This window comes from Camarhynchus parvulus, chromosome 8, assembly GCF_901933205.1.
Source record: "Camarhynchus parvulus chromosome 8, STF_HiC, whole genome shotgun sequence".
In the NCBI taxonomy this organism is placed as follows: Eukaryota; Metazoa; Chordata; class Aves; order Passeriformes; family Thraupidae; genus Camarhynchus; species Camarhynchus parvulus.
In genome coordinates, this window is record NC_044578.1 from 24,377,777 (window position 1) to 24,402,382 (window position 24,606).

The 24,606-nt window shown below is 43.5% G+C and overlaps 1 protein-coding gene across 1 annotated transcript in view; it reads left to right on the forward strand.

Annotated features, from left to right (window-relative positions):
- The window catches only part of PLA2G4A (phospholipase A2 group IVA), a 68,523-nt gene extending 45,164 nt beyond the window's left edge, over positions 1–23,359 (forward strand). Inside the window, 11 exon segments of the mRNA XM_030953788.1 lie at positions 1,840–1,976; positions 5,183–5,405; positions 6,628–6,742; positions 9,110–9,247; positions 9,588–9,680; positions 11,044–11,115; positions 12,833–13,084; positions 17,594–17,778; positions 20,607–20,802; positions 21,008–21,165; positions 21,959–23,359. Of these exon segments, the coding sequence (XP_030809648.1) occupies positions 1,840–1,976; positions 5,183–5,405; positions 6,628–6,742; positions 9,110–9,247; positions 9,588–9,680; positions 11,044–11,115; positions 12,833–13,084; positions 17,594–17,778; positions 20,607–20,802; positions 21,008–21,165; positions 21,959–22,093 (1,704 nt within the window). The 3' untranslated portion in view covers positions 22,094–23,359.
- The last annotated feature ends 1,247 nt before the right edge of the window (positions 23,360–24,606 follow it).

Here is a 24,606-nt window from a genome sequence, read left to right on the forward strand (position 1 = left end):
TCAGGTTGGATATTAGGGAAAATTTCTTCATGGAAAGGGCTGTAAAGCATGGGAAGGGACTGCCCAGGGCAGTGGTGGAATCATCATCCCTGGAAGTGCTCAAAAAGTGTGTGGATGTGGCACTTGGGGACAAGGTTTAGTGGTGACCACGGTGGTGGTGCTGGGCTGATGGTTGGACTTGATGATCTTGGAGGTCTTTTCCAACCTGAAGGATTTTGTGATTCCATAATCCACCTTCCCCTTGCTGTACCCACCCTTCCTGTGCAGGAACCTGGGATGCCCAGAGTGCCTGTGGATCAGGAAGCATTTGCAGTCAGGATGTTGGTGACTCTCCTGGGCATTCCCAGCCCATCTCCACAGTGGATTCCTGTGCCTCCTGAGGGACTCTCCCATTTTCCCAGTGCCAGTGCACTGATGGGTGGAGCAGTGGTGCTCTGGGAGTGTTCTCACACGCCTTCTCCAGGCTTGCACCTGCAGGTGACATCTCCATCCTGTTGGGATGTGTCTGCTCAGGCTGAGCGGGCAGTGCTCCTGAGGAGCTTTCAAAGCCTCCCCAGGTGATTAAAGGAGTGATTGCTGACATGGCTCTTCCTTCAAAGCAGCTGCTCCATTATTGGGGTGTTGGCTTAACAAAACATATCCCAAATCCTTCCCTGGGCTGTGTCATTTTTGGGATAGATCCCTATCTCTGGAGCTGCACCATGAATACCTGTGGTTTCTATTACTAAAGCTGAACACTTATGAAGGAGGGAACAGAATCATCTCACTGCATCAAGAATAAGCAGTTTTGGGGAGTGGAAGCCTCAAGAAACACCTCGAGTGCCTTGGTCATTGTTCATGGGCATTTCCTTGGGACAGTCAGTCCTCAGGGGAGTTTCATGGCTTGGAGCATGGAGTCTGCAGAAAGAACAGGACTCTGTCATCACATGGATCCTTTTCCTGTCACTAATCCTGTCTATTGGCACCTGGAATTGCCTTTCAGGGAGATTTTTGATGGATTAGCAGTTTGATCAGATAGGGGCTTTCTGCACAGCTGTGTGATTCTTTTTATGCTCAGTAATAATCAAGAGGTGGTTCCTTTGTCACCCCTGAACAGTGGAAAGTCCTCCTGGATTTTGGAAACTGGACCAAAGTTTCTGGGCTGTTACTTAGGCCAAAACACATGATGGTGGGAGCAAATGAATTTTTATTTTATTTTGTCTTCTTTTTAGATACCTGAGGAAGCTGTGCAGTTGAGGGGAACAGCCTGGATATCAGGGCTGGGCAGTAAGAAGGAGAAAAGTGTAAAATGAACCCCTGTGGACACAATTTTAACCTGGTGCCATAATAAACATGGTTCTGCTCACTCCTCTCTGGGTGGCTGAGTAATTGTACAGATCCCCATGAATTCCCATTAGCTCTCTGGTAGCTTTTGCAAAGTGGTGGTAAAATTGAGATTGTCTTCATGCTATGTAGTAATAGTGGATGTTTTTGTTATAAAACTTGTTTATAAACTCCCAGTCAAAATATTATTTATCTCTGTTCTGTTTCTCATTAGTAAATGTTACTGCCTTTGGCTCTGTCACAATGATACAAATTGGATTAAAGCTGGTGTTTAGATTGCTTTAAAAATCCCTGTGGTCTTGTAAGTGAAAAGTTCATTTAATAACTGAATTTAATATCTCCTCTATTTCTCATCATGGATAAGAAGGACAGATTTATTTTATGCTACAAGCGGTGACCTGTAGCATAAAATAAATGAATTCTAATTCTTGTTGGGGTGTCCAGGGGCTGGGCTGGGTGCTCCCAGGGCGTGTCCCTTGTCCCTGATGTGGTGCTGGTGTTGTCTCCTCCCTGCAGGTGCCGGTGATCGCCGTGCTGGGCTCGGGAGGGGGGTTCCGGGCCATGGTGTGCTTTGCTGGAGTCATGAAAGCACTTTATGAGTCAGGAGTCCTGGACTGTGCCACCTACATTGCTGGGCTCTCTGGATCCACCTGGTAAGGCCTGCCTCTTGCTTCTCCTCAGCTTCCCTGCAGCAGGTTCTGAAGGAATTGCCACCAGAGCTGGCTTATTTCTATGGTTATAATTCACAGCACGTTTTACACATCCAGGTCTGCTGGGGAGGGGTGTTTTGGATGCCCCAAAGGGCAAGGACAGCTCCAGGTGCTCTTCCAGGGGCTTTGAGAGTAGGAATGGATGGAAGGAGGTGCCACACATATGCGCCCATATTTCAATATCAACACCTAATGTGTGTTGTTTTATTTTCCTGATGAAAAGTGAAAAACCAAAAAAAAATCCCTTATGATTTGAAGCTGATTACTCAATCAACCCAAAATGTGTTGTGTGCTTTGGGAGACCTTTTAGAGCTCCTCAAAATCACTGAAAGATCCTCTGCTCCATTTTACACCCACTGTAAAATCCTGGTGGAGTTCCTGGGGATGTCTGGGGCCTGGCTGCCACCCTGCAGGGCATCCCTCTGTGGATTACCAGCTGTCTCTGTGGGTCAGAGTTACAATTAAACAGTCCCACTGGCACTGATTAATTTAGACAATACATCGGGTTTTAAAATAGTTCATTTAACCTTGAGGAGCAGGCAGAGGCTTTGATGGGGAAGATCTTCAGTTCCTGGTGAGTACCTGTGAAGAACAAATTATTTTTGGAGATCCCCAGGGAAAGGACAAGGAGTAATTGGATGAACTCTTAGGGGAATTGCTGCAGTGAGAGTGGCCAAGCAGGGGGATGTGTTGAGCCATCCTCAGTGTGACTCAGTGCTCATGAGAAAGCTGAACTTGACTGAGCCCCAGGAGGATGGAGCAGAGACCTGAGGGTCCTTTCAGACTCAGGGATGAGATTCTACAAATGTCTCAATTCTTTGAGAGAAAAAGACTTGTTGTAGTATGAACAAGCAAGGGATCTTCCTGGGATGAGTTTTATCACCTGGTTTAGCTCTAAGGAAGCCCATGAATTTTAATTCCATGCTCTAACCCCAGAGTTGACTCTTGAATGAGATAATGATCAGTTCTATTCCTTGTATAGGGTATTTTTGTCAGTTATTTTTCATTGTGTGAAGCTTGCTTCCCCCTCTCCCAGACTAGAGGGAAGCTTTCAGAATGCCAGGAGGTTTTGAGATGCCAGAAGTGTCTGTGAACTAGAGTACATTTCTCCTTTAGATTGGACTATAAAAGGTGGGAACCCATGTGTTCTCTCACTGGTGGTGGGAGCAGCTTTATCACTGTCCATTGAGTGGGATGGATGGACCTCTGTCACAGCTGTGAGAAGCAGAAGGAATGCAGTGCAATAATGCAATGTGAAGTTAAAACATTACCTGTGTTTCTAGGGGAGGGTTTGCAGTCCCTGCTCAGGACAGACGTCACTTTGCTGGCTTTGAGGTCCTTTTTGGGGAAAACCCAGGGGTGAATGCGTAGGTGATCTAATGTAAACCTATAAAATCTGAGTTAAAATAGTGAGATTATCATTTATATTAGATTATCTGAACTGCTCCAGTCAGAAACAGATTGGAGACACTTGTGTTTGCACAAATTTGTCTTTGCTCTCTGATGTCATCCTTCAGTCTTTCCTTGCTTGATGAATAAATAAATAGACACTTTGGCACTCCCTTCCTTTCCTTTCTTTTCCATGCATTCTGTCTTTAGGGAATAATTCTCTTTTCTTTTTTTTTCCTGAAGGGTGGAGAATTCCTTTCCTGGTGGGACAGGCACGTTTTCACTTGTCCCCTCAGCTGCATGCCTAACCTTGGAGCAGTGCTTTTCTGCCATCTTGCTTCAACCTTGTGCTGACTCCTCCAGCTTCATCCCCCTTTCCCTGCACCCAGGAGCTCACGTGGAGTCCTGGCAGCCCACGTGGGACAGGGCTGTGCTGTCACACAGATGGCTGGGCATGACCTCAGGGCCTGGCTGACCCTGTGTGTGTCTCAGAGCTGTGCTTGGAGTAAGGCATGTGTACCTGGGCCAGGTCACTGGGTAAATAACAGTAAATGAGCCTCTCACAGATTAGAAGGGCCTGTCTTGGGGTAACCTAACCCAACCAAGTGGAAGCCAGGGCTGCCTGCACGTGTGTCTGAGCTTTGTTTGAAGTAAAGCTAAGCTTGTTTCTTAGTGACAAAGTTGTGATTTACCTCATCCTCACAGCCAGCCAGCTCTCTGTGCACGTTGTAGTTACTGTGCTTCAATTTATTATGGAAGCATCATATCCTGGGACGTGGGGCCCTATCCAGGCCAGAACCCGCTTGCCCTGGGCTGAGCCCCAGCCTGGGCAGCAGGGGAGGGATTGGGATTGTGCCCCTGAGCTCAGGTGAGACCCCACCTGCAGAGCTGCCCCAGCACAGGGAGGAGCTGGAGCTGCTGGAGAGAGCCCAGGGCAGGCACCAGGATGGGCAGAGGGATGGAGCAGCTCTGCTGGGAGGAAAGGCTGGCACAGCTGGGATTGTGCAGCCTGGAGCAGCTGTGGGGTGAGCTCATTATTGCCTTGCAGTGCCTGAAGGAGCTGACAGGAAACATGGAGAGAGATAATTTCCAAGGGATGGAGTGATAGGACAAGGGGGATTGGCTCCTCACTAGCAGAGAGTGAGTTTTGCTGGGATTTTGGGAAGGAATTGTTCCCTGTGAAGGTGGGCAGGCCCTGGCACAGGGTGCCCAGAGAAGCTGTGGCTGCTCCTGGATCCCTGGAAGTGTCCAAGGCCAGGCTGGATGGGGTTTGAAGCACCATGGGCTAGTGAAGGTGTCCCTGCCAGTGGCAGGGGTGGGACTGGATGGGCTTTAAGGTCCCCTCCCACCCAAACCATTCATCCATAATGAACTGGAGGGCAGAGAGGTAACTCTTACAGGGAGAGAGCTGCATGTGTCCTTGTAGCACCTCCAGTCTGCCACACAGCTATGCTAACTGAGGAGCTCCTTTCAGCTTAGCATGTTCTGTCTGCTGTCCCTTAAAGAGAAAAATGAGGACTCTTTAATCATTTGCTTCATACACATCATGGAAAATGCATGTTGAGTGTTTGATCCTGTGCTTATATTTAGAACAAATTGCTCAGCTTTCTGTGCTTTGAGAAAAAGGAAATTACAATTTCTTGTATAAATGGAGAGTTAATTAACCTGATTTAATCAGTACCTGTATCAGCTCACGTATGAACTTTGTGTAGCTTCGAGGCAGCAGGTTTGATGCTCACAGAGCCCGTTTGCCTTTGCAGGTATATGTCAACTCTGTACTCGCACCCTGAGTTCCCAGCCAAGGGCCCAAAGGAGATCAATGAGGAGCTGATGAACTCGGTGAGCCACAACCCCCTGCTGCTGCTCACCCCGCAGAAGGTCAAGCGCTACATCGAGGCTCTGTGGAACAAGAAGAGCTCGGGGCAGCCTGTCACCTTCGCTGACATCTTTGGCATGCTCATAGGGGAAACACTGATCCATGATGTGAGTGCTCATCTAAGCTGTCAAACTCTCAGATAATTCCCATTGTTACTATTATTTTTTTTTTATTACCTTAGTTGCATTTAATAAAGGGTGCACATTTTGTTATAAGAAACAGCAGTTGCTTAAAAAAGTAGTGTTTGAAGCTGTTAAAGCTGTCAAACTCTTCTATCCTTCCCATTGTTACTATTTCTTTGAAATTACCTTAATGGCATTTAATAAAGGGTGCCCATTTTGCTATAAGTGTGGTGATGTTCACAGGGGTCCCAGGATGAGGGAAGAGATGAGAATGTTGACTCCATGTTTCAGAAGGCTGATTTATTATTTTATGATATAGATTATATTAAAACTCTACTAAAAGAATAGGAGAAAGGATTTCATCAGAAGGCTAGCTAAGAATAGAAAAAGAATGATAAAGGTTTGTGACTGACTGAGACAGTCCAAGCCAGCTGACTGTGATTGGCCATTAATTAGAAACAACCACATGAGACCAATCACAGATCCACCTGTTGCATTCCACAGCAGCAGATAATCATTGTTTACATTTTGTTCCTGAGGCCTCTCAGCTTCTCAGGAGAAAAAATTCTAAGGAAAGGATTTTTCATGAAACATGTCTGTGACAATAAGGAACAGCATTTGCTTAAAAAGGTACTAATTTCAACGTGAAAGATCCCCTTGGTTTCTTTGAAAATAAGACAACAGGAGGGCTTCATACTGTTGTATTCTGTAATTGAAAATTCCTAGTTGGCTGAATCAAGCACAAAGACTTCCAGTTCAAATGAGTGAGGTGAGCAGCAGCTGGATTTGGTCTTGTGGCAAGACTGAAATGTGTCAATAGATTTGCAGATGTGTTCTATACACTTCTATCCCTACACTGATAATGGGTTTTAAACAATTTAAAACACTGAGGAAAAGGCAACACAGCATTTAGTGGCAGATGTATAGAATTCTCATGCTGAAGGGCTGTTAATGATTGTGTGAGGTTGGTTAGAAGTCCCTGTGTACCAAGGGATGAAAAAAATGCACAGATGTTTAATTTAAATCAGAACCTGACACATCAGTGAAAAAACTTTTCTTATCAAATTTCATTGACAGGAGGAGACTCTCAGATCTTTGTATAAAATAAAAATATGTGATATTTATTTATATATATATACATATATGTATATATATCAGCAGGCCTTTCCAGGGTGTGTTTGGGACCAATGTCTTTCTTTCCCTGCAGAGGATGGACACCACTCTGAGCAATATGAAGGAGAAGGTCAACAATGCCCAGTGTGCTCTGCCACTCTTCACCTGTCTGCACGTCAAGCCAGATGTCTCAGAGCTGATGTTTGCAGGTGTGTTCCCAGTCTGTGTCGAGTTACTTGTGGCAAGGAGGGAGGTGTGTGGCCTGTTAAAAAACCCTTTTTAATGCATCTGAGACTAATGGCATCTGACTTCCGGGAATCTGACAGAGTGATAAGTTAATCAGGGATAGATGATGACATATTCAGGTAGGAGTGCCAAGCCAAAGAGAAACCTGGTGACTTCAGCAGGGGGAAAGATGTTGAAATTAGGGTATCAAACAGGAAAAGGAAAATGTCCTCAGTCACCTTCTCTTTCAGAGAAGAGTGACATCAACAGTTAGACTCGATCTTATAGAGGTCTTTACCAACTCTAATGATTCTGTGATTAAAATTGGACAAACAAATTAGATATAATGCCTCTTTTTTCAATTCTTTCCCAGTGTGAAGTGCTGTTGGTAACACAAAAAACCCCTTTCACTTGTATTTATTCCATAGGTTGTAATCCCCTCTGGTAACTTCAGTTGAGAGTGGGTCCAGTTGTGGAAGATGCTACACTAAGATAAGGATGTGTGCATCTAAAGTTATATACAAGACTGGAAAAGGAAGTGCCAGGTGGTTTGCCTCAGGCTTACATGTTATTGTATTTCCTAAATTAGTTATTTGGAGAAGTGGCTGTCAAAGTTTGGGTTGGAAATGAAAATGAGGAATTGTAAATTAGGCTGAATATTTCATGGGAAAATGTGTCTTTAACTTTGCTACTTAGGAAACTGATACCTTTTTGTTTGAAAATAGGAGTATTTTGGGGTTTAGATGAATTTCTGTTTTTCAATATATTTTAACTGGATTACTGTTTTAAAACCAAAATGATCTTTTGTTAATAATGTCTTTCTATAAGCGAGATCAGAAGCTTTACTTTGCTCTATAGAAAGATATTCCCTGTGCCAGTGGATCTTGGGTTTGTTTTTTGAGGCTGACATCGCTGTCATTGCAGAGGGTGCTAGATCTTGATTGCTTCTTATTTTAAGCTCCATTCCTCCTTTTAGTTTTTCCTGATGTGAGAGCTCTAGTAAATTTTGAACAGAAATATTTACACTTCCTAATTTACAGTGATTCTAAGGCAGAAATTTTGTTTCCCTGAGCAGGCTTTGTGATGTGAGAAATCTCCTTCAGTGCAAATGCAAGCTGGAGATGGACTAACAGAAATTAATTCTAATTCTCAGTTCAGCTTTGCTGTCACCCTGGTTCTGCATACATATCTGCCAATTCATGTTTATACAGCTAAAAGGAAATACGAAATTCCTGGACTGGGACTTCAATGGAATTACCTTCTGTTCCAGTGAATGTGAAGATTTGTGGGTGACTTATTTGGAAAATAGGATGTTGTATTTGACTTAGCTCAGATAAGCATTACCCTTACCTGAAATGAAACTCCCAGCAGTCAATGATTAAATCTTTCCTTTTCAGGACAAGTGTTCACCTTCTGCTCCACACGTCAGCAGGAATGTCCTGAGGGTGGATGACATGTGGGGATATTTCCAAGCTGTATATTTCACCTTTCTTTTTCAGAATTACTCCTGGTTTATTTCCAGTCAAATCAACCCCTGCTAAAAATAGGGAAGGTGAAAGAGATGAATGGGTGAAATGCTAAAAAGAGAAGATATGTTTTGTTTTTTATTTGCTCCCTTTTTGAACTGAATTCTCTGATGGAAGCATCTCCACTGGTATGAAAAAAAAGCATTTCCAAGTCAGCTAAGATCCATTTTCAAATGCTTCCATCAATAGAATCCACATCACTTTTGATATTTTCTGCTAAGATCAGAAAATGCATTTGAACATCTTATTCCATATTTTTCTTGAGCTCTCTGTTCAATAAAATGGACTTTTAAGGAGATCTTTGGCAGTGTTTGAATTGATAAGTTTATCAGCTGCCTCTCAGCCTTGCCTTTTGATACTGGCTTTCCCATGAAACTTTAGGTTTGGGTAGAATGCAAATGCCTCTGTGAGAATATTTCACAACCCTTGGGATGTTGAGTAATTGGTTTTGTGCCACCTCTGTCACTGCTCTCCATGTTTTTGGTGGAATTGCAGTGAAGGAAAAGCAGCTTGGAACTGAGACCCACATGTGGCAGGGAACCATGCTGATTCAGGGGATGAAAACCAGATGTCACTGTGTGTTCCTCATTTTTGAGCTCTCCTTTTATACCTCCGGTTTTCCAACCTCTTTCTTTTCACCAAAATTTATTGTGATAAGAGAAATGAGGATTCTTTCCCTGCTGAGACGTCGCTGACCTTGATTTGATATTCCTAATGGTTATTTGGCTTCCCATGTCACTAAAATTTCTTTGCTTGTTTCATTTCTCCATCATTTTCCTCCATCCTGAGATTTCTGACTGAGCAGTTTTGTTTCTGACTTTGCAGACTGGGTGGAATTCAGTCCATATGAAATTGGAATGGCCAAGTATGGCACTTTCATGTCTCCTGATCTGTTTGGAAGCAAGTTTTTTATGGGGACAGTGGTGAAGAAATATGCGGAAAATCCCTTGCATTTCCTGATGGGTGAGTATGTGACAGAAAGACTTAAAAAGAAAAGCAATTTCAGTAATTCATGGACTTTTAAGTGCAGTCACACAAAGTGTGAGACAGAAAGTGGAGCTCTCAGTTTGTTGGAAGACATTCATTTGAAAGATTTCACAGATATGGATTGACATTGTTGATTTATTTCTAATTTCCATGGGTTTTTGTTCCGATTTGGACATCTGAGCTTGTGACTTGGCCTGCTCCAAACTCAGAGGTGTGTTCAGAGAGTAACCAGCTGCTTCAATAGTGCTTATTAAGATATGTGGAGTTTATTTTCCTTTTGCCCATCACCATTCATTGTTTATTTTTTCTCTTTCAGGTGTCTGGGGCAGTGCATTTTCAATATTATTTAACAGAGTCCTTGGTGTCTCCAATTCTCAGAGTAAAGGGCCTACCATGGAAGAAGAATTAGGTACTATTAGTAAATAATTCCACCATGCAGAGCAATTACTAGCAAGATTCTCCCTCTGTGGAAGGATGGCACTGCTTGTAGTCATTTAAGAATGTGGAATTAATTACCTTTAATTGCTGGCATTGCTGGATGCTGCGGAGGTGGGGAAAGAGCACTGGAAATGTTCTTTCCTTTCTTTCATTTTTGTTTCTGGTCACTCAGAGCTGCTGAAAGTCACATGCATCTATCCAGCTCTTTTCTGGTAGTTAATAGAATCCTCTCTTCATGTTGTGTGATTTTTGGAGAGCAGAAGCTGACAAATATTTATTAGTTGTGTAGTCTCTTGACACTGGGCTTTAAAATGGTTTAGCAAAATACACCTGAATTTTCTCATCTCTGAGTTGTTAAATTTCTCAATTCTAACCACAGCCTGTTGGTTATCTGGTCCTTTACTTGCAAATTGAGTGGTTTTGGTTTCACTCCTGGTACAGAAATGACAAGGTGATTATAAAGAAAGAGTTGTGGCTTGGTTTGGATGGACTTTATCGAGTTTTATCTGAGAATATAGTTAACGATAAAAGACTTTTCACACTTCTGTTTCCTGTTGAGAAAACAGCATTACAGGGGAAGATCTGACCAATAAATAAATTGTCCTAGACAGCCAGATCTTTCTGAAGAGCAAGAAGAGCAAATGTAGATTGAGATAGTTTTTAAATAATAACCTCTGTCTGCCTCCTAATGGATGGAATTCAGCTGTTTGCTAATCTCTTCTTTGTGGATGAGAATGAGACCTCCAGGTTCCTATTTCTGATACAACTCCTGAGTGTTAACACCTCCTCATGGAGGATCCCTGTCAATAACTGTGATCATGGAAAAGTTTGCTTTTGAAAGATAGTGAGGCACAGAATATTATCTGTCATCTGTGACTCATTTCACATATCATTTAAAAAATACTCTTTGAAGTGGGATCAGGTGTGAAAATATTTATGTGACTTGAACCTCAGTCTGGAGCAGAGCTGGAGATGTCCCGGTGCCACCTTGGCACCACAGTAACATTTTCCTAGTTCAGTAGGAGCTACTGAGAGGACAGAAGCTAAATATCTACATTTTAATGAAGGTGAATAAAGTGTGTCAGGTATGTGGTGCAGAGGGGAGTGGGAGGTACTGCTCTAGGGTTGCATCTTCTTTTCCAGCCCAAAAATTGCAGGCTGAATCCAATACCTGCTGATCTCATTATAATGTCCACAGCAGACCCAGTCTTCTTCAGCTGTATTTTCTATTACAAAGATCATGAGAATTTTATGACTCAGATTGTTTTGAAATTCTTAACTGTTCTGCCAGTTAAACCCCAGCAGTTTAAAGGAATTTACATTTCTTTCAACAGAAAATATTAGGCTAAAGCACCTTGTGAGCAATGACAGCTCAGACAGTGAAGATGAGTCACAGCATCCAAAAGGTAAGGAAATGCTCAGATTTCATTTCATTGTTTCCTTTTCCCATCAGCTTTTGTGTGGCTCAGCAAAATAGAGAACAGGAGACTCCAGGAGCTTCACTTCATGTCTCCTGCTCAAGCTGATCAGCAGGTGATTGTCTCACCTGTCTGGAATTCCACATACATGCCAAAAAACGTGGTTTGCTGGGCCAGAGCTCTCCAGAAGTCTGTTTCCAGCAAACTGCTGAGCTCAGAGGCACCTTGGAATTGCTGCCAGCCCCCTAAACCAACACTATTCATTGTTTTCAAGGGTTTAGTGATCAAATATTTACCTGGGAATGGTTTAATGTGTGTTTCCATCATTCACAAGTGTCTTCTAGCACTTTTACAAATGACATCTGATACAGGAAATTCCTCATGCATGGCACAGTGTTTGTAACCGTGCCCAAATCCAGGTGCCCAGAAGAGGCACAGCCACAAAAGGAATGTTGGGCAGTGGGAAGAAAAGATTCTGTTGACAATTACCTCTAAGAACCTAAAGCACCTGGAGATTTCTGGTGTCTTAGTCAGCTTTCTGTATTTGATTATATTTTTGGGGTGATTTTCACCTGCAAAAATCGAGTTTTATTTTTAGCAAGTGGAGCAAAGATGAGAATGCAGCTGTTTGTGATTTCAGGATCTACAGAAGAAAAGAAAATCCTGTATGGTGAGACAGGGAACTGTGTCAGCTCAGCTCAGTGATTGCTTCTTGAGCTCCCCCTATGTGTAAAACCGTAGGTGGTACCACGTTTTGTGTTTATTTGTGGGTTTCCTGTTTAAACACTACAGCCAGCACCAAACACATTTCTCTCCTAGTTTGTAGCCATAGTGAACAACCAACAAATCTGGGATTGAAAATCCTTCCAATGGAAATCCAATTGGAAATCCTTCTCACTTCCATAGAATGTTATTGGACAGATGTTGGATTTCTCTGATGCTTGTTTTCTCGCTACTTATGTAAAACTCAGCTCCTTTAAAGCCTGGTTTAAAGAGGCAAGTTTAAAAGCTGGCTTTAAAGTATCAAGCTTGAGCTTGAATTATTTTCTTATCTGAAACACCCCAAAAAGTCAAGTTTTGACAGGTGAATGAATGCAGGGTAGTGCCAGTCCAGGTCATTTTTACTACAAGCTCCAACTGCAGACATCTAAGTCTGGATCTGTCATTGTATTCTTTAGTTAATTAAAACCAGATATTAATTGTAGTTTACAGTTTACTGTAATGATAATTTCAGGTATTTTAGAATTCCTGTGCTAAGTCATTATCCTTTATGCAGACTAACTCTGCTTTTCTGAGCAAATCTGGATTTATAACAGGCAGGAAAGATGGAGAAGGCCGTCAAGGCACATCCAGATGAATTTATGTCTACATCAAATGTGGATCTTATCAGCTCAGGTCTATCCCTAAGCTTACAGAGAAAGCCCTGCTCAGGTTATTTGATGCTCCCAGTCTATTTTCCTGATGGACACATCCACACTATTGTGGTGTATATGAAAGGTTTCACTGGGCTGTGAAGTTGAAAGGATGAATTCTCTGCACTTCTCTGAAATCATTGTTTCAAAGCTCCATCATCCATCATCTTGTTGAAAGAATTTTTGTATTTTCTTTTGTATTGTAGCTCCTTTATTGTATACCCCCTGCAATGGTGAGGTTACACTTGCTGTGTTTAAATACTACAGCTGGGTATTTCCATTTGTGTGTGCAGGCACGGAGGGCACTGAGGCCAAGCAGGAGAGCCCGGGGAGGCTGCAGGAGAGCAGCCAGGAGAGCTGGGTGCAGCGCATGCTGATGGCCCTGGTGGGGGACAGCGCCCTGTTCAACACGCGCGAGGGCCGCGCCGGCAAGGTGCACAACTTCATGCTGGGGCTCAACCTCAACAGCTGCTATCCCCTGTCCCCTCTGGCAGAGCTGCTCACCCAGGAGTCCCTGGAGGAGGAGGAGCCGGCAGCAGTGGCAGGTGAGTTCCCAGCACGCTGGTGCTGTGTGTGGTTGTTGGTTGTGGTTGCTGCAAAACCTTTGTAGCTCATCCACTGTCTTTGTGTTTTGAAAAACCCCTGGAGGCAACACACTTGTAGGATCACAGAATCAGTGAATTTTGGAAGGGACCCACCAGGATCATGGAGTCTGACCCCTGGCCCTGCCCAGACACCCCAACAATCCCACCCTGTGCATCCCCGGGAGCGTTGTCCAACCCCTCCTGGAGCTCTGGCAGCCTTGGGGCTGTGCCCATTCCCTGGGGAGCCTGGGCAGTGCCAGCACCCTCTGGAGAAGAACCTTTCCCTGATCTCCAGCCTCGCCCTCCTGTTCTGGCACAGCTGATGGATTCTTGCTTTGCTGACACCATGTTCTTCATAGTGTGAACCCACCTGACAAACCACTCCCATTCCAGGGTCCCTGATGTGCAGGTGCATCCATATTTCATGTTGGCTTTAACAAGAATGCTGATAGAGGATAAGAATTTCAGGAAAATACGAATTTGCAAAAGAAGTTCAAAGTCTTCCCTTACTCTATAAGGGATGTGGTGTGTGGAACAGTAGCTGTGAAGAATAATTGTGTTAGGCAAAGGCTCCAAAATCCTAACCATAGTGTTCACTGCAGTCTGCTCAGTGAAAGGCAAATTTCTCAGTGTTCTTCTGGCACTGGAAGTGTCCAAGCCCAGGCTGGACAGGGCTTGGAGCAACGTGGGATAGTGCAAGGTGTCCTTGCCCATGGTGTGGGGTGGCCCTGAGCTTCAAGGTCTTCCAACCCATTCCATGAGTCTGTGATCCATCAAGCAAAGAATCACTACACCTCTCTGAAGGAGGTGTTCCCTCCAGGCTGTTCCTCCCAGCACAGCCCTACCAACAATCCCTGGTGACAGCACCATTCTCCTCAGCCCTCATTTCCTATGCAGAGGACGGAGATTGTCCCAATTGCTCGTTAAGCAACAGTAAATACCTGATGTCATTTAAAAGCTTAAGTAGCAGCCGTGCTCTAATGTGTATTTGTTAATGTAACAAAGCCCTTGCAGGGCTTGAAGAGTAATTTCCATCTGGACTCCACTTTCTAAATATTTCTGTCATCTCAGTGGTGTTTACAACTGGGTAATCTTAATATTTATAGTACTTGGAAAAGAGGCAGGAAAGTGGGTAGGAAATTTATGGTTGGAAAAAATGACAGTTGATGAGAATTTTGCATAATTAAGACACGTGGATAGTCTTCAGAATCAACTGTCATCTTCCTGGGATTTGATTTAGATGGAAATAAAATGCTGGTTTGACAGAACTCTGCGCCTCTGACACAATTACTTTAGAGTGCCTGAAACTTCTGTGGGTTAAAATGGGAAAAGTTTGACATGACTGCAGTTTTTTGCTGTTAGCCAAAGCCCACATTCATAAACCTGCAGTTACAACTCAGATCTGACAGCTGTGAGTGGTTGCGATATTGTAGTCAAGAATAGTTAAAAACCCCTTGAAATGTCAGTAGTTAATATAAAATGTAATCATTCAGTAATGTGATGAGTGTATCCACATTTTAATACTGTGAATTTTCCTAATATATGGAAGAGCTGAGGAGCCCAGAGGTGCAGAGGGAAAGGAGACTGTGGTGTAAAATTTAAATGCTTAGATTACTGTGGCACTGGATGCATTTAAGCTGTGCACATTTATTCCTAGCACTGGCAGTTTACCTGTCAGCTTGAGTGCAGAGGCAAGTCTGTATTGCTTTAAGACTTACTCTCCTTTATTGCCATACACTCCAAAGGAGAAATAAGTGAATCAAAAAGGATATCAATAACACTTTCCTTCTCCAGCTGTCCCAAACCCTCTGCAGAGGATGAACTGTGGCTGACCTAGGGCAGTCTTACAGTCATTACTGAGGATTGAATTTAGAGTCTGCAGTGCCTGCAGCAGAGATCCCAGCTGCTTGGTTTGGAAGTAAAACCCCTGGCTTTGCTTTTCCACAGATTCTATTTGTGGAGATAATGCTAAACATTTTCTTATTTCATCAGGAGTGATTTCATTGTGAACTCTGAGTTGTTCTGTTTCTTTTCTTGATGTTACAACACACCAGAACAATTTGAGAAAATGCCAAGTGCATAACAATGGGGAAAAATAACCCCTAATCCCTGCTTCCTTATTTCAGTATTTATGGAAACAGTTGTAGTGGATGGACGTCAGTAGCAAATGCCCTTCTGAACTGCCCTCCTCCCACTGGAGCTGCCATCTGTGGCAAATTTGGTCTCTAGGATGTGCCCTCTTTATTTCCTAACAAATATCTGTGTATCCCATTGCTGGGAAGCTGACAGGACTTAACTGGCTAAACATGGAGCTGGGCTGGTAAACACAGACCCACAGAATTGTTAAGGCTGGAAAAAACCTTTAAGATCATCAAGTCCAACCACCAAGCCAGCACTGCCACTAAACCCTGTCCCCATGTGCCACATCCTCCCATTTTCTCCCAGTTTGCTGTTTGAGGGACTGGAAGGTGCTGGTAATAGGAATTCATCTTTCCTAAAAGGCTGAAAATTCATGTCCCAGGCTCTGGGGTTCTATGAAGACTGTGATTGCTAAAACCCATTTATATGGCTGCTATAAATTTACTGACAGCATGAAGACATTTTCTCCTTTAAAATATAGTAAGATTATTTTGATAAATTTGATTTTAGGGTCATGAGGGCTGTAAGCAATAGGATCCATCTCAATCTTCAGTGTTGGGAGGAAGTTTGTGTGGCAGTAATAACACTCCCATCAAAACACTGTTATAGCTGATGCTGTTCTTGATTAAAGGATCTTTCAAATTCAATTTTTGTAACATAAGAAAAGATGAAACTTTAACAAAAATATTTTTTCAATTCCTTAGACGTTCTAGTGAGAACAAGGGTTAAATTGTGTTTGACCTGCTGTCTTTAAACAAGAAGAGGAAAACCAAATTGATCTATGTGTGCTAAAGGGAACTGTAGTCAGTGTGGGTTTTTTACTGTTTTTTTTTTAAGTTGTGATGAATTTGATAAATACTGATACATTTTCTTTCATTTATGCTAATTCATGATTATGAAATATATCTGGTTCTAAAATAGGTTTATAAACACACTTAGCCCTTTAGCAATAGGCAATGATTTAAAAGTGTTCTCTCCTTTAGAAATCAAGGCAAATAGTGGGAAATGGTGCCTTATTATTTAGGAAAGGAACATCTTATAAACAACAGCTGAAATAAAAAAGAAAATAATCTGTTTTAAGATTTTGTTTGGTCCTCACAACATACTGCTTCTGAAATGACAGGGACAAGAGTTAGAATTATTTTTGATAGATTTTCTTTGCTTCAAAAATAACCTTTTTTCCCCAGTTTACTATCATTGTCAATAAGTAGGTACCAGGAAATTCAATTGTAGCAGAAATAATGATATTTTTATATTTTTCTCTCCAGCATTCCTTACATTACACTGCCCTCTACAGATATGAGAATTAGATTTTTTGTTAAAAAGCAAAACCATGCACTGGAAGTATTTGTAAGGTCTGGAACAAGAAAAAACTGCCAGGGGAAAAGTTTTTAAGTACAGCAGGGATAGTTCAGTTGTGTCCAGAGACCTGGACAAGTGTGAAGACACCCCGGAAAAATGGATTGGTTTTTCCTGAGCTGTACGTGAGGGAATGTTGGGGTTAGAGGGAAACATCATCAGGTTGGGCTTAGAGCTGAGTTGTGGATACCACACTGGGACAGCACCAGCAGCAAGTGGCTGACAGGGAATTCTGTCCAGTGCCTGAATTATGGATATGGGTCACTATTTCTCTGCTGGAGGGGTGAGAGTGAGATCATCAGGTCTGGTGCAGGTTGGAAAACAAGACCTGATAGTCCCAATTTAATGAGCAGAAGCAGGCACAGACGAGTGTCACAGGAGGGCAGAGCCACATTGAGGATTTTTGGGTACTTTTGGGAGAGCTGGGAAGGATGTTGGGAGGGAACCTGGGGGAATAGGTTTGGGCCAGGCAGCTGTTCCAGGGCTCTGCACCCTCCAAGGAAAGAAGTTCTTCCTTGTGTTGAGGTGGAGCTTGTTGTGTTTTTGTTTATGGCCATTGCTCCTCATCCTGTCACTGGCACCACTGAACAGAGTCTGGGACCATCCTCTGGCACCCCCATATGTCTCTTGACATCCCATAAGCTTTTTCCTTTGTGTATGGATTGTTTGGGATGATGGAGTGAAGGTGGGAGGGCTGGTATCAAACCTGGGCGTTTGTCCCCTTTGTTCACCTCCTCTGGGTCTACCTCGTGAACCTCCTGAGGGCCCTTCCAGTTCTGGCTTTTCACCTCATTCTCCAGTTTTAAGAGTTTTAGTTGCACTTGAATTCATGGTGTGTTTACCTGGGATACACTGTGCAGTTCAAGTTCCATGCTGTCCCCAGAACCTGGGGAGACACTGGAAAGCTCATCAGAACTTCAGTTCTTAACTCAGTTGTCCCTGCTTGGTTTGGTTTTTCCACATTCCATGCAGATCCTGACGAGTTTGAGAGGATCTATGAGCCCCTGGATGTGAAAAGCAAGAAGATCCACATTGTGGACAGTGGGCTGACCTATAACCTGCCCTACCCACTCATCCTGAGGCCCCAGAGAGGTGTGGATCTCATCATCTCCTTTGATTTCTCAGCCAGGCCAAGTGATTCCAGCCCTCCTTTCAAAGTAAGTCACACAGGCCCTTCCTTTCCTGCATTCAGGGGTTTAGGGTGACTCAGTTTTATTCCACATGGTCCCAGAAAGGCCTTGGTGCTGTTGTATCTGCAGCTTTGGAATATTTTATTCCACGTCAAGGCAGAATATTGCCCTGTGCCTCAGTTCCTGTTTACATGCCTTCCATGAGGCAACTGGCACAAAGAGGGATCATGAACTTGCTTTGAAGCAGGAGCTCAGTTGTTTTTATGGAAGTTTTGCTTTGGCACTGATTGCAGAGTTTTATTTTCTGTCAGAATTAAACAATTAAGTCATTTTCCCTGCCGTACTCTCCCTCCACCCAGCTGCTCTCCTCTGTGTGCTGTGATGTAAATGGATGGTTTCGTGTCAGCATCTTGCAGAAATGCCTCATCTCAGGATTGCTAAATAAATAACCTTTTGGAATCAGGGCTAACTGTTCATTTACATCTCACCAGGATAATCCTGGTTTAAAATCCATCTTGAATCCATCCATCTTAAATCCATCCAGACCAGAGCAAAACAGCAACAGGAGAACAGGGAGTAAGTGCCATGGCTGTTTTCTGCAGCAGGTGTGGAAAGCACAGCTGTCAGTCTGTACCACCTGCACATCCACACAGCTCCAGCTGATCCCAAAGCCTTCACATGGATCATTTTTGGTAACTGCTACAGAAAAAGCAGCACTTCAGAGACTGCTGTTCTCACTTGGTGCTGTGGTTTAGTGGGTGTGGTGGGATTTGGTTGATCTGTTTGATCTTGGAGGTCTTTCCCAACAGGAATAATTCTACCGTCCTCAAAAAAGAGGCATTATTTATTTCGAACCCAAATGGATTTTTAAAATGATTTTTAAGGGAACTCAGAAAACATTCCTGTTTGAGAAACAGCTGGCATTCCTTGTTGTTTTACAGACAAATTTTAGTTACAACAAATGGAGAATTCTTTTCCTTCAGCTGTTATGGAGTGACAAAACCCCCAAAACATTAGAAAGCAACAGCAGTAGGAAAATAAGCATGAGAACAGTGCTGCCAACTGCACAGCCAAATTACAGGAGAATAAAAAGGAGAAATTCCTGTAATCTCTATGTTTCTTGGGGCTACTGGGGAGAATAGAGTACTGAGAAGTCTTTGTAGTGCTTGAGATCCTTTGTTTTTTCCTTAAATGACTGAATCCCAGAGTCTGTTTTTTCCTTTAATATTCTGTTTGCATAAGAATGTATCTCTTTTTTTTTTGTCAAGAGTGTTTGTCCCAGCAGCTAAATTTGCTGACAGAGCACTGCCTTTGTCTCTGAAACATCTTTTCCCTCCCTTTTTTAACATTCCACAGGTGGAGTCTGTGCAAAAGGCTGTATATGGTCACCCCTGCTACCCTTAGCATTCTGTCTTTGTCAGCTGCAATTTTCTGGGTTGTTTTGGGGAACATGGAGAGATTAGTGAGCACTCAAGTGGCATCCTGAAGGTTTTTCTCTAAACCATCGTTTTCAAAATGCAAAAAAAATCCTTAACATGATAAAAAATTGTGGGAAAATTCGATGATGCCTCAGGTTTTCCAGAAGCCTCTCTTGAAGGGAATTCTTTCTGGAGCACAAGTGGGTGTTTGCTGGGGCAGACACAGGTGTATTCCTGAGGCACAGGACAGGAACCAGTTCTGTCCCATTGGTGCATTGCAGAGAGCAAATGCCACTTCAGAAGTGGGCCTGTATCTATGGTAGCACTCTAATGTTTTACTCAGTGACTCGAGCCTTGGTTTACCATTTTACACCCACTATCTCTTAATCTCTTGCGTATCCAAAACAGCCGTCCAAAGAAGGCTCCTATTTCATTGAAAACCAAGATTAAAGATGTTTAACCTTCTCTCTCCTCCCTCTCACACACCCTCATTACATGCTTTTGAGTCATTATTTACAAATTATCTTGTTTACTGGGTTGTCATGAGGAAAAAGAAGGCTGTTTTCCAGAGCTCTTCACACGGTGTGCTTTGAGAGGCCCCTGAGCATGGGGGGTTAATTCTGAGTACAACAGTGTGTGGCAATGTGTACAGCAAGTGTTTAGGAGCTCTCAGTGGTTGCCACAGCACTGGTACTGCTTTGCAAAGTAAAATTATGGATGGCTTTTCCCTCACTGTCAGCTCTGTAAATTCACCCCCAGCTTTCTGGGGCAGACCACGTTCCTTCCTGTGACTCATGTGGCAGGTGGTGGAGCCTGGGCAGGGTGAGTGAGGTGCTCCCTTGGTCCTGCTGAGATCCACTTGATTAATCCTGAGAACCACAGGGTGGTTTGGGCTGGAAGGGACATTAACCTCATCCCACCCCACACCTTCCACTAGCCCAGGCTGCTCCAAGCCCCATCCAGCCTGGCCTTGAATGCTCACAGGGATCCAGGGGCAGCCACAGCTTCTCTGGGCACCCTGTGCCAGGGCCTCCCCACCCTCACAGGAAAGGATTTCTCTCCAATATCCCATCTATCCCTGCCCTCTGCCAGTGGGAAACAATTCCCTGTGTCCTGTCACTCCATCCCTTGGAAATTGTCTCTCTCCATGTTTCCTGTCAGCTCCTTCAGGCACTGGAAGGCCACAGTGAGGTCTCCCCAAAGCTTCTCCTCTCCAGGCTGTACAATCCCAGCTCTCTCAGCCTTTTCTCCCAGCAGAGCTCCTCCGTCCCTCTGACCATCCTGGTGCCTCCTCTGGACTCCCTCCATGTCATTCTTATATTGGAGATTTAATAATTTATGGATCACATTACCACCCCACATGATCCCTGTCTCTGCAAAACTCCTGACTTTGCAGTGGAAGCTTTTGTGCCACCTGAGTCTTTCTCCTCTTTCCAGGAAATCCTGCTGGCTGAAAAATGGGCCAAAATGAACAAGCTTCCTTTCCCCAAGATAGATCCCAACGTGTTTGACAGGGAGGGCATGAAGGAGTGCTACGTTTTCAAGCCCAAGGACACCTCCTCGGAGAAGGACTGTCCAACCATCATCCACTTCGTGCTGGCCAACATCGACTTCAGGAAGTACAAAGCTCCAGGTGAGCTCACAATTCCTGATGCTGAATCCACCTATTCCTCTGGAATCACTTTGTGGTTATGTACTAGGAATGTTTTGCCTCTGAAATAACTCAGAGCAGCTTTGTCTGTAGTCCTTAGGGAATTAATTGAAAGGAGCCATTAAAAATAAGGTAATAAATCCTCAGCCCTAACATTTGGATGGAATTTTGTATTTGTCCTGTGCAGGTGTTCCCAGAGAAACACAAGAAGAGAAGGATTTTGCAGACTTTGATATTTTTGATGATCCAGACACACCTTTCTCTACCTTCAACTTCCAGTATCCCAATGAGGCTTTCAAGAGGCTCCATGACCTCATGGAGTTCAACACCCTCAATAACATGGATGTGAGTATGGGGGGTTAAAGGGGCTGGATTGTTACAGGGGGATGTGGGTGATGTGAGGAAAGCCCTAAATCTGCCCTGCAGAAGGTACAGGGCTTTGCCTCAGTGTTTGCCTGATTTTCTCATTCGGTTCTTGCCTTGGTTTTGCCATTTTACCATCCCAAGCTATTCAGGATAGCTGAGCAAAGGACACTGTTAAAGATGTGCAGGACTTGATACTCAGGTTTTATTTGTCTAATTGGACAAAAAGGATACTAGAAGTTTCCTCTGAAGGAAATGTTTTTATCAGCTAACTCAGTAACAATTATTTGTAATTGATAGTTGGTGAAACATGACATCATGATCCCAATATCTGTGGAGTGACAAGTGTAATGATCATCCCAGATAAAGATAGAGGGGTTTTAATCAATATAGTGAAGAAAACTTGTTACATCAGCACAAAGGATTTAAAAGTGAAGATTTAATCTTTCTCAGCATAATAATTACTTTCTACATCCTTGAAATACGGATTTTCTCAATGTTTGGATTTACCCTTCTGGGTTTCACTGGGGGTTCTTTAAATACTGTGTGTTTTTGTGTGACTTTTTCAGTGTTAGTGGCCTCCCTCATGTTTTTACTAACCACATTAAAATCAGTATTTTATACACTCAGGAAATACTGTTTGTGCTAAAACTCATTGATCCCTCTGCTCAGTGATGGAGGGGAGCTAAAAGTGGGAGCAGCAGCTGTTAATGGGAGAAGGGGCTGTTTCTGTGCATTCCAAAGTGTTCAAAGTGAGCTTTGCTGCTGGCTGCAGGTGATCAAGGAGGCGATGATGGAGAGCATCGAGTACAGGAAGCAGAACCCCTCGCGCTGCTCCGTGTCCCTCAGCAGCGTGGAGGCCAGGAGGTTCTTCAACAAAAGCAACCTCAACAACAACAACCACACGTAGAGGCTGTGCCCAGCCCTGCCCTGCCCAGAAACTGCTCCTGCCTTTGGAACTGCAGGCAAAAGGACTTGAGTGGAGCATCCCTGCTCCTCACAGGGCTGTGCGACACTCCTGAGAACGCCTTCTTGAGAATGCATTTTGTACTGCTTTTTTGGGAGCTAAAACATTTCAGTAGGCTGAGATCCTCGTTTTTAAAACTGTGGATTGTTGGGTTCAGTGTCTTTGTGTTGTCTTACAGAATTGTAAACACTGGTTTCTTTTGGGGGGGTAATTGAATTTTAATTGATGTAAACTGGGCATAGCTTGAAGGGTAAGATGGAATTAGAAAAAAATTGAAATCCACTTTACTGCTATATGAGAATGTCTGTACCACTCAGCAAAAAACTAAACCTCTGATATTTTCTTATTTAATCCTCAAAATTACATTGCTTGAACTCTTGAGCTACTTGCAGCCATATGTTAAATTATTGTCAGTTTCTGTATTTCTGACCTGAATGTTTCTTCATAAATTGACAATGATTTTGCATTTGAGCACGATTAAAACAACACACTTCTGTAAAGGGACAGTGGCAATGTTTACTGGGGATTGGTAGAACATGCCCAGGTAAGAATGTGAAGCCTTAGGAGCTATTTTAAAAATATATTCTTAATACTTTGATTAATGGAACACTGTGCATAGACAGAGGTTATTTTAGTACCATCTCAACCAGTATTGCTGTAACTCTGCAAATGCACAGAAAATGCAGCTGCACCTCGGAAGACTTTAATTGCTAAAGTCAGTAAATCCCTGGGAAGGGAAATAATTACAATGCATTTTCTTAACAGCCGCTGTACCAAAGAATTGTGGAATGGTTGGGGGTGGAAGGGACCTTAAAGTAGATCTCATTCCACCCCCTGCCATGGGCAGGGACACCTCCCACTAGCCTAGGTTGGTCCAAGTCTACATGCAAAGTTCTGTGGTTAAATAACATTTCCTGTATTGATCAATAGGTTTTATTTCTGTTTGAGTTAGTGCATGTTTAAAATCAACAAAGAAAATAAAAATAACTTATCTTAGTGCTGCATAATTTAAACATTTTCCATAAATTCTGGAATACAGAAAGGAACTGGTACCATTATATTATTGTAATATTTTCTTTTAAATGTCGTCTTTCCTTTTGGTAATATTTGTATTTTTTATTTTATATGTACCTACTCTGTTTCATGGAAGAGTTTTATCATGCTTTATACAGTTTATATTATCACAGTGTTACAGATGATAAAAAATAAAACTATATTTGTCACCTGCTGTTTTCAGACAGTTTTATTTTGATAATTTGTGGGCTATTTTCAGTTTTTTGTGAAGAGATGTAGAGCAGCTTGATGCTGAGGGGCAGCTCACAAGACTGACAGTGCATGGGACGAGTCTTTGCTACCTTTAATCTTGGATTCCTTATAAAGCAGGGAAGTTCCTTAGACATTATTAAAAGTAATGTGGAAGGAGAATAATAATGCAGGAAAACCCCTCTTCTGACACACAATGTGACACCAACCACACAGAGTTTCCCCATACCTAGAAATGTAACCCTTTGTTTCTCATTTTCCCTCCCTTTAATCCAGGTTGTTCTGCTTTGTGTGTACAGTATTTTTTCCCAACCCAGCCTGTGATCCCTGGCAGGCATAAAAAGGTAGATTTAGAAAATGAATTATTTCAGGCTTCAAACATTACTGTAGGGGCAGCACAGGGGAGATCCTTCGTGCCTGAAGGACAGGGAAGTGCCACGCTGCACTGGTGAAGGGGGTGAAGCCTTGGGGGTGAGCTCAGTTCCTGGAAAACAGCTCTGAGTATGGTCTGGAAACCAGCCCTGGTGGGCTCTGGAAAACAGCCCTGGAAACCAGTTCTGGTATGGTCTGGAAACCAGCTCTGGTGTTTTCTGGAGATTGGCTCTGGTGTGTTCTGGAAAATAGCTCTGGAAAACACTTCTGATGGGCCCTGGAAAACATCTCTGGTGGGCTCTGGAAAACAGTTCTGGAAAACATCTCTGATGGGCCCTGGAAAACATCTCTGGTGGGCTCTGGGACACCCAGCACTGAGGGTGGCCTTGACCTTCTCTTCCTTGGGATCTTGGGGCAGGCTGCAGTGCTGGGATGGGCCCTGGAAATCTCTGCCTGCCTTTGCCAGCAGAGGGAATGCTCAGAATAAATCCCAGTGACCTGGGGAGCACTGGAGCTCTGAGCGGTGGCCTCGGCCTCTTTGTGTTGGTGAGAAGAAAACCCGTTTTGGCAGGGAATGGGCCTGCAGCCAATGCCCTTTCCCATTCCCCTGGGCATGTTTTGTCTGTGGGATGACACCTGAGCACTGAGTGATCACCTGCAGAGCTGCTCCGACAGAGCACACAGGGCCGGTTTTCCAGGAGATCCGCTCGTGCTCAGGAGTGAATGTGGGATCAAACAGCAGATTGTGCAACCCCTTGACATCACAGGTTTTGCTCTGGTGCTCACTGGAAGCAAAGCTGAGCAGACGTTTCCTGAAGCTG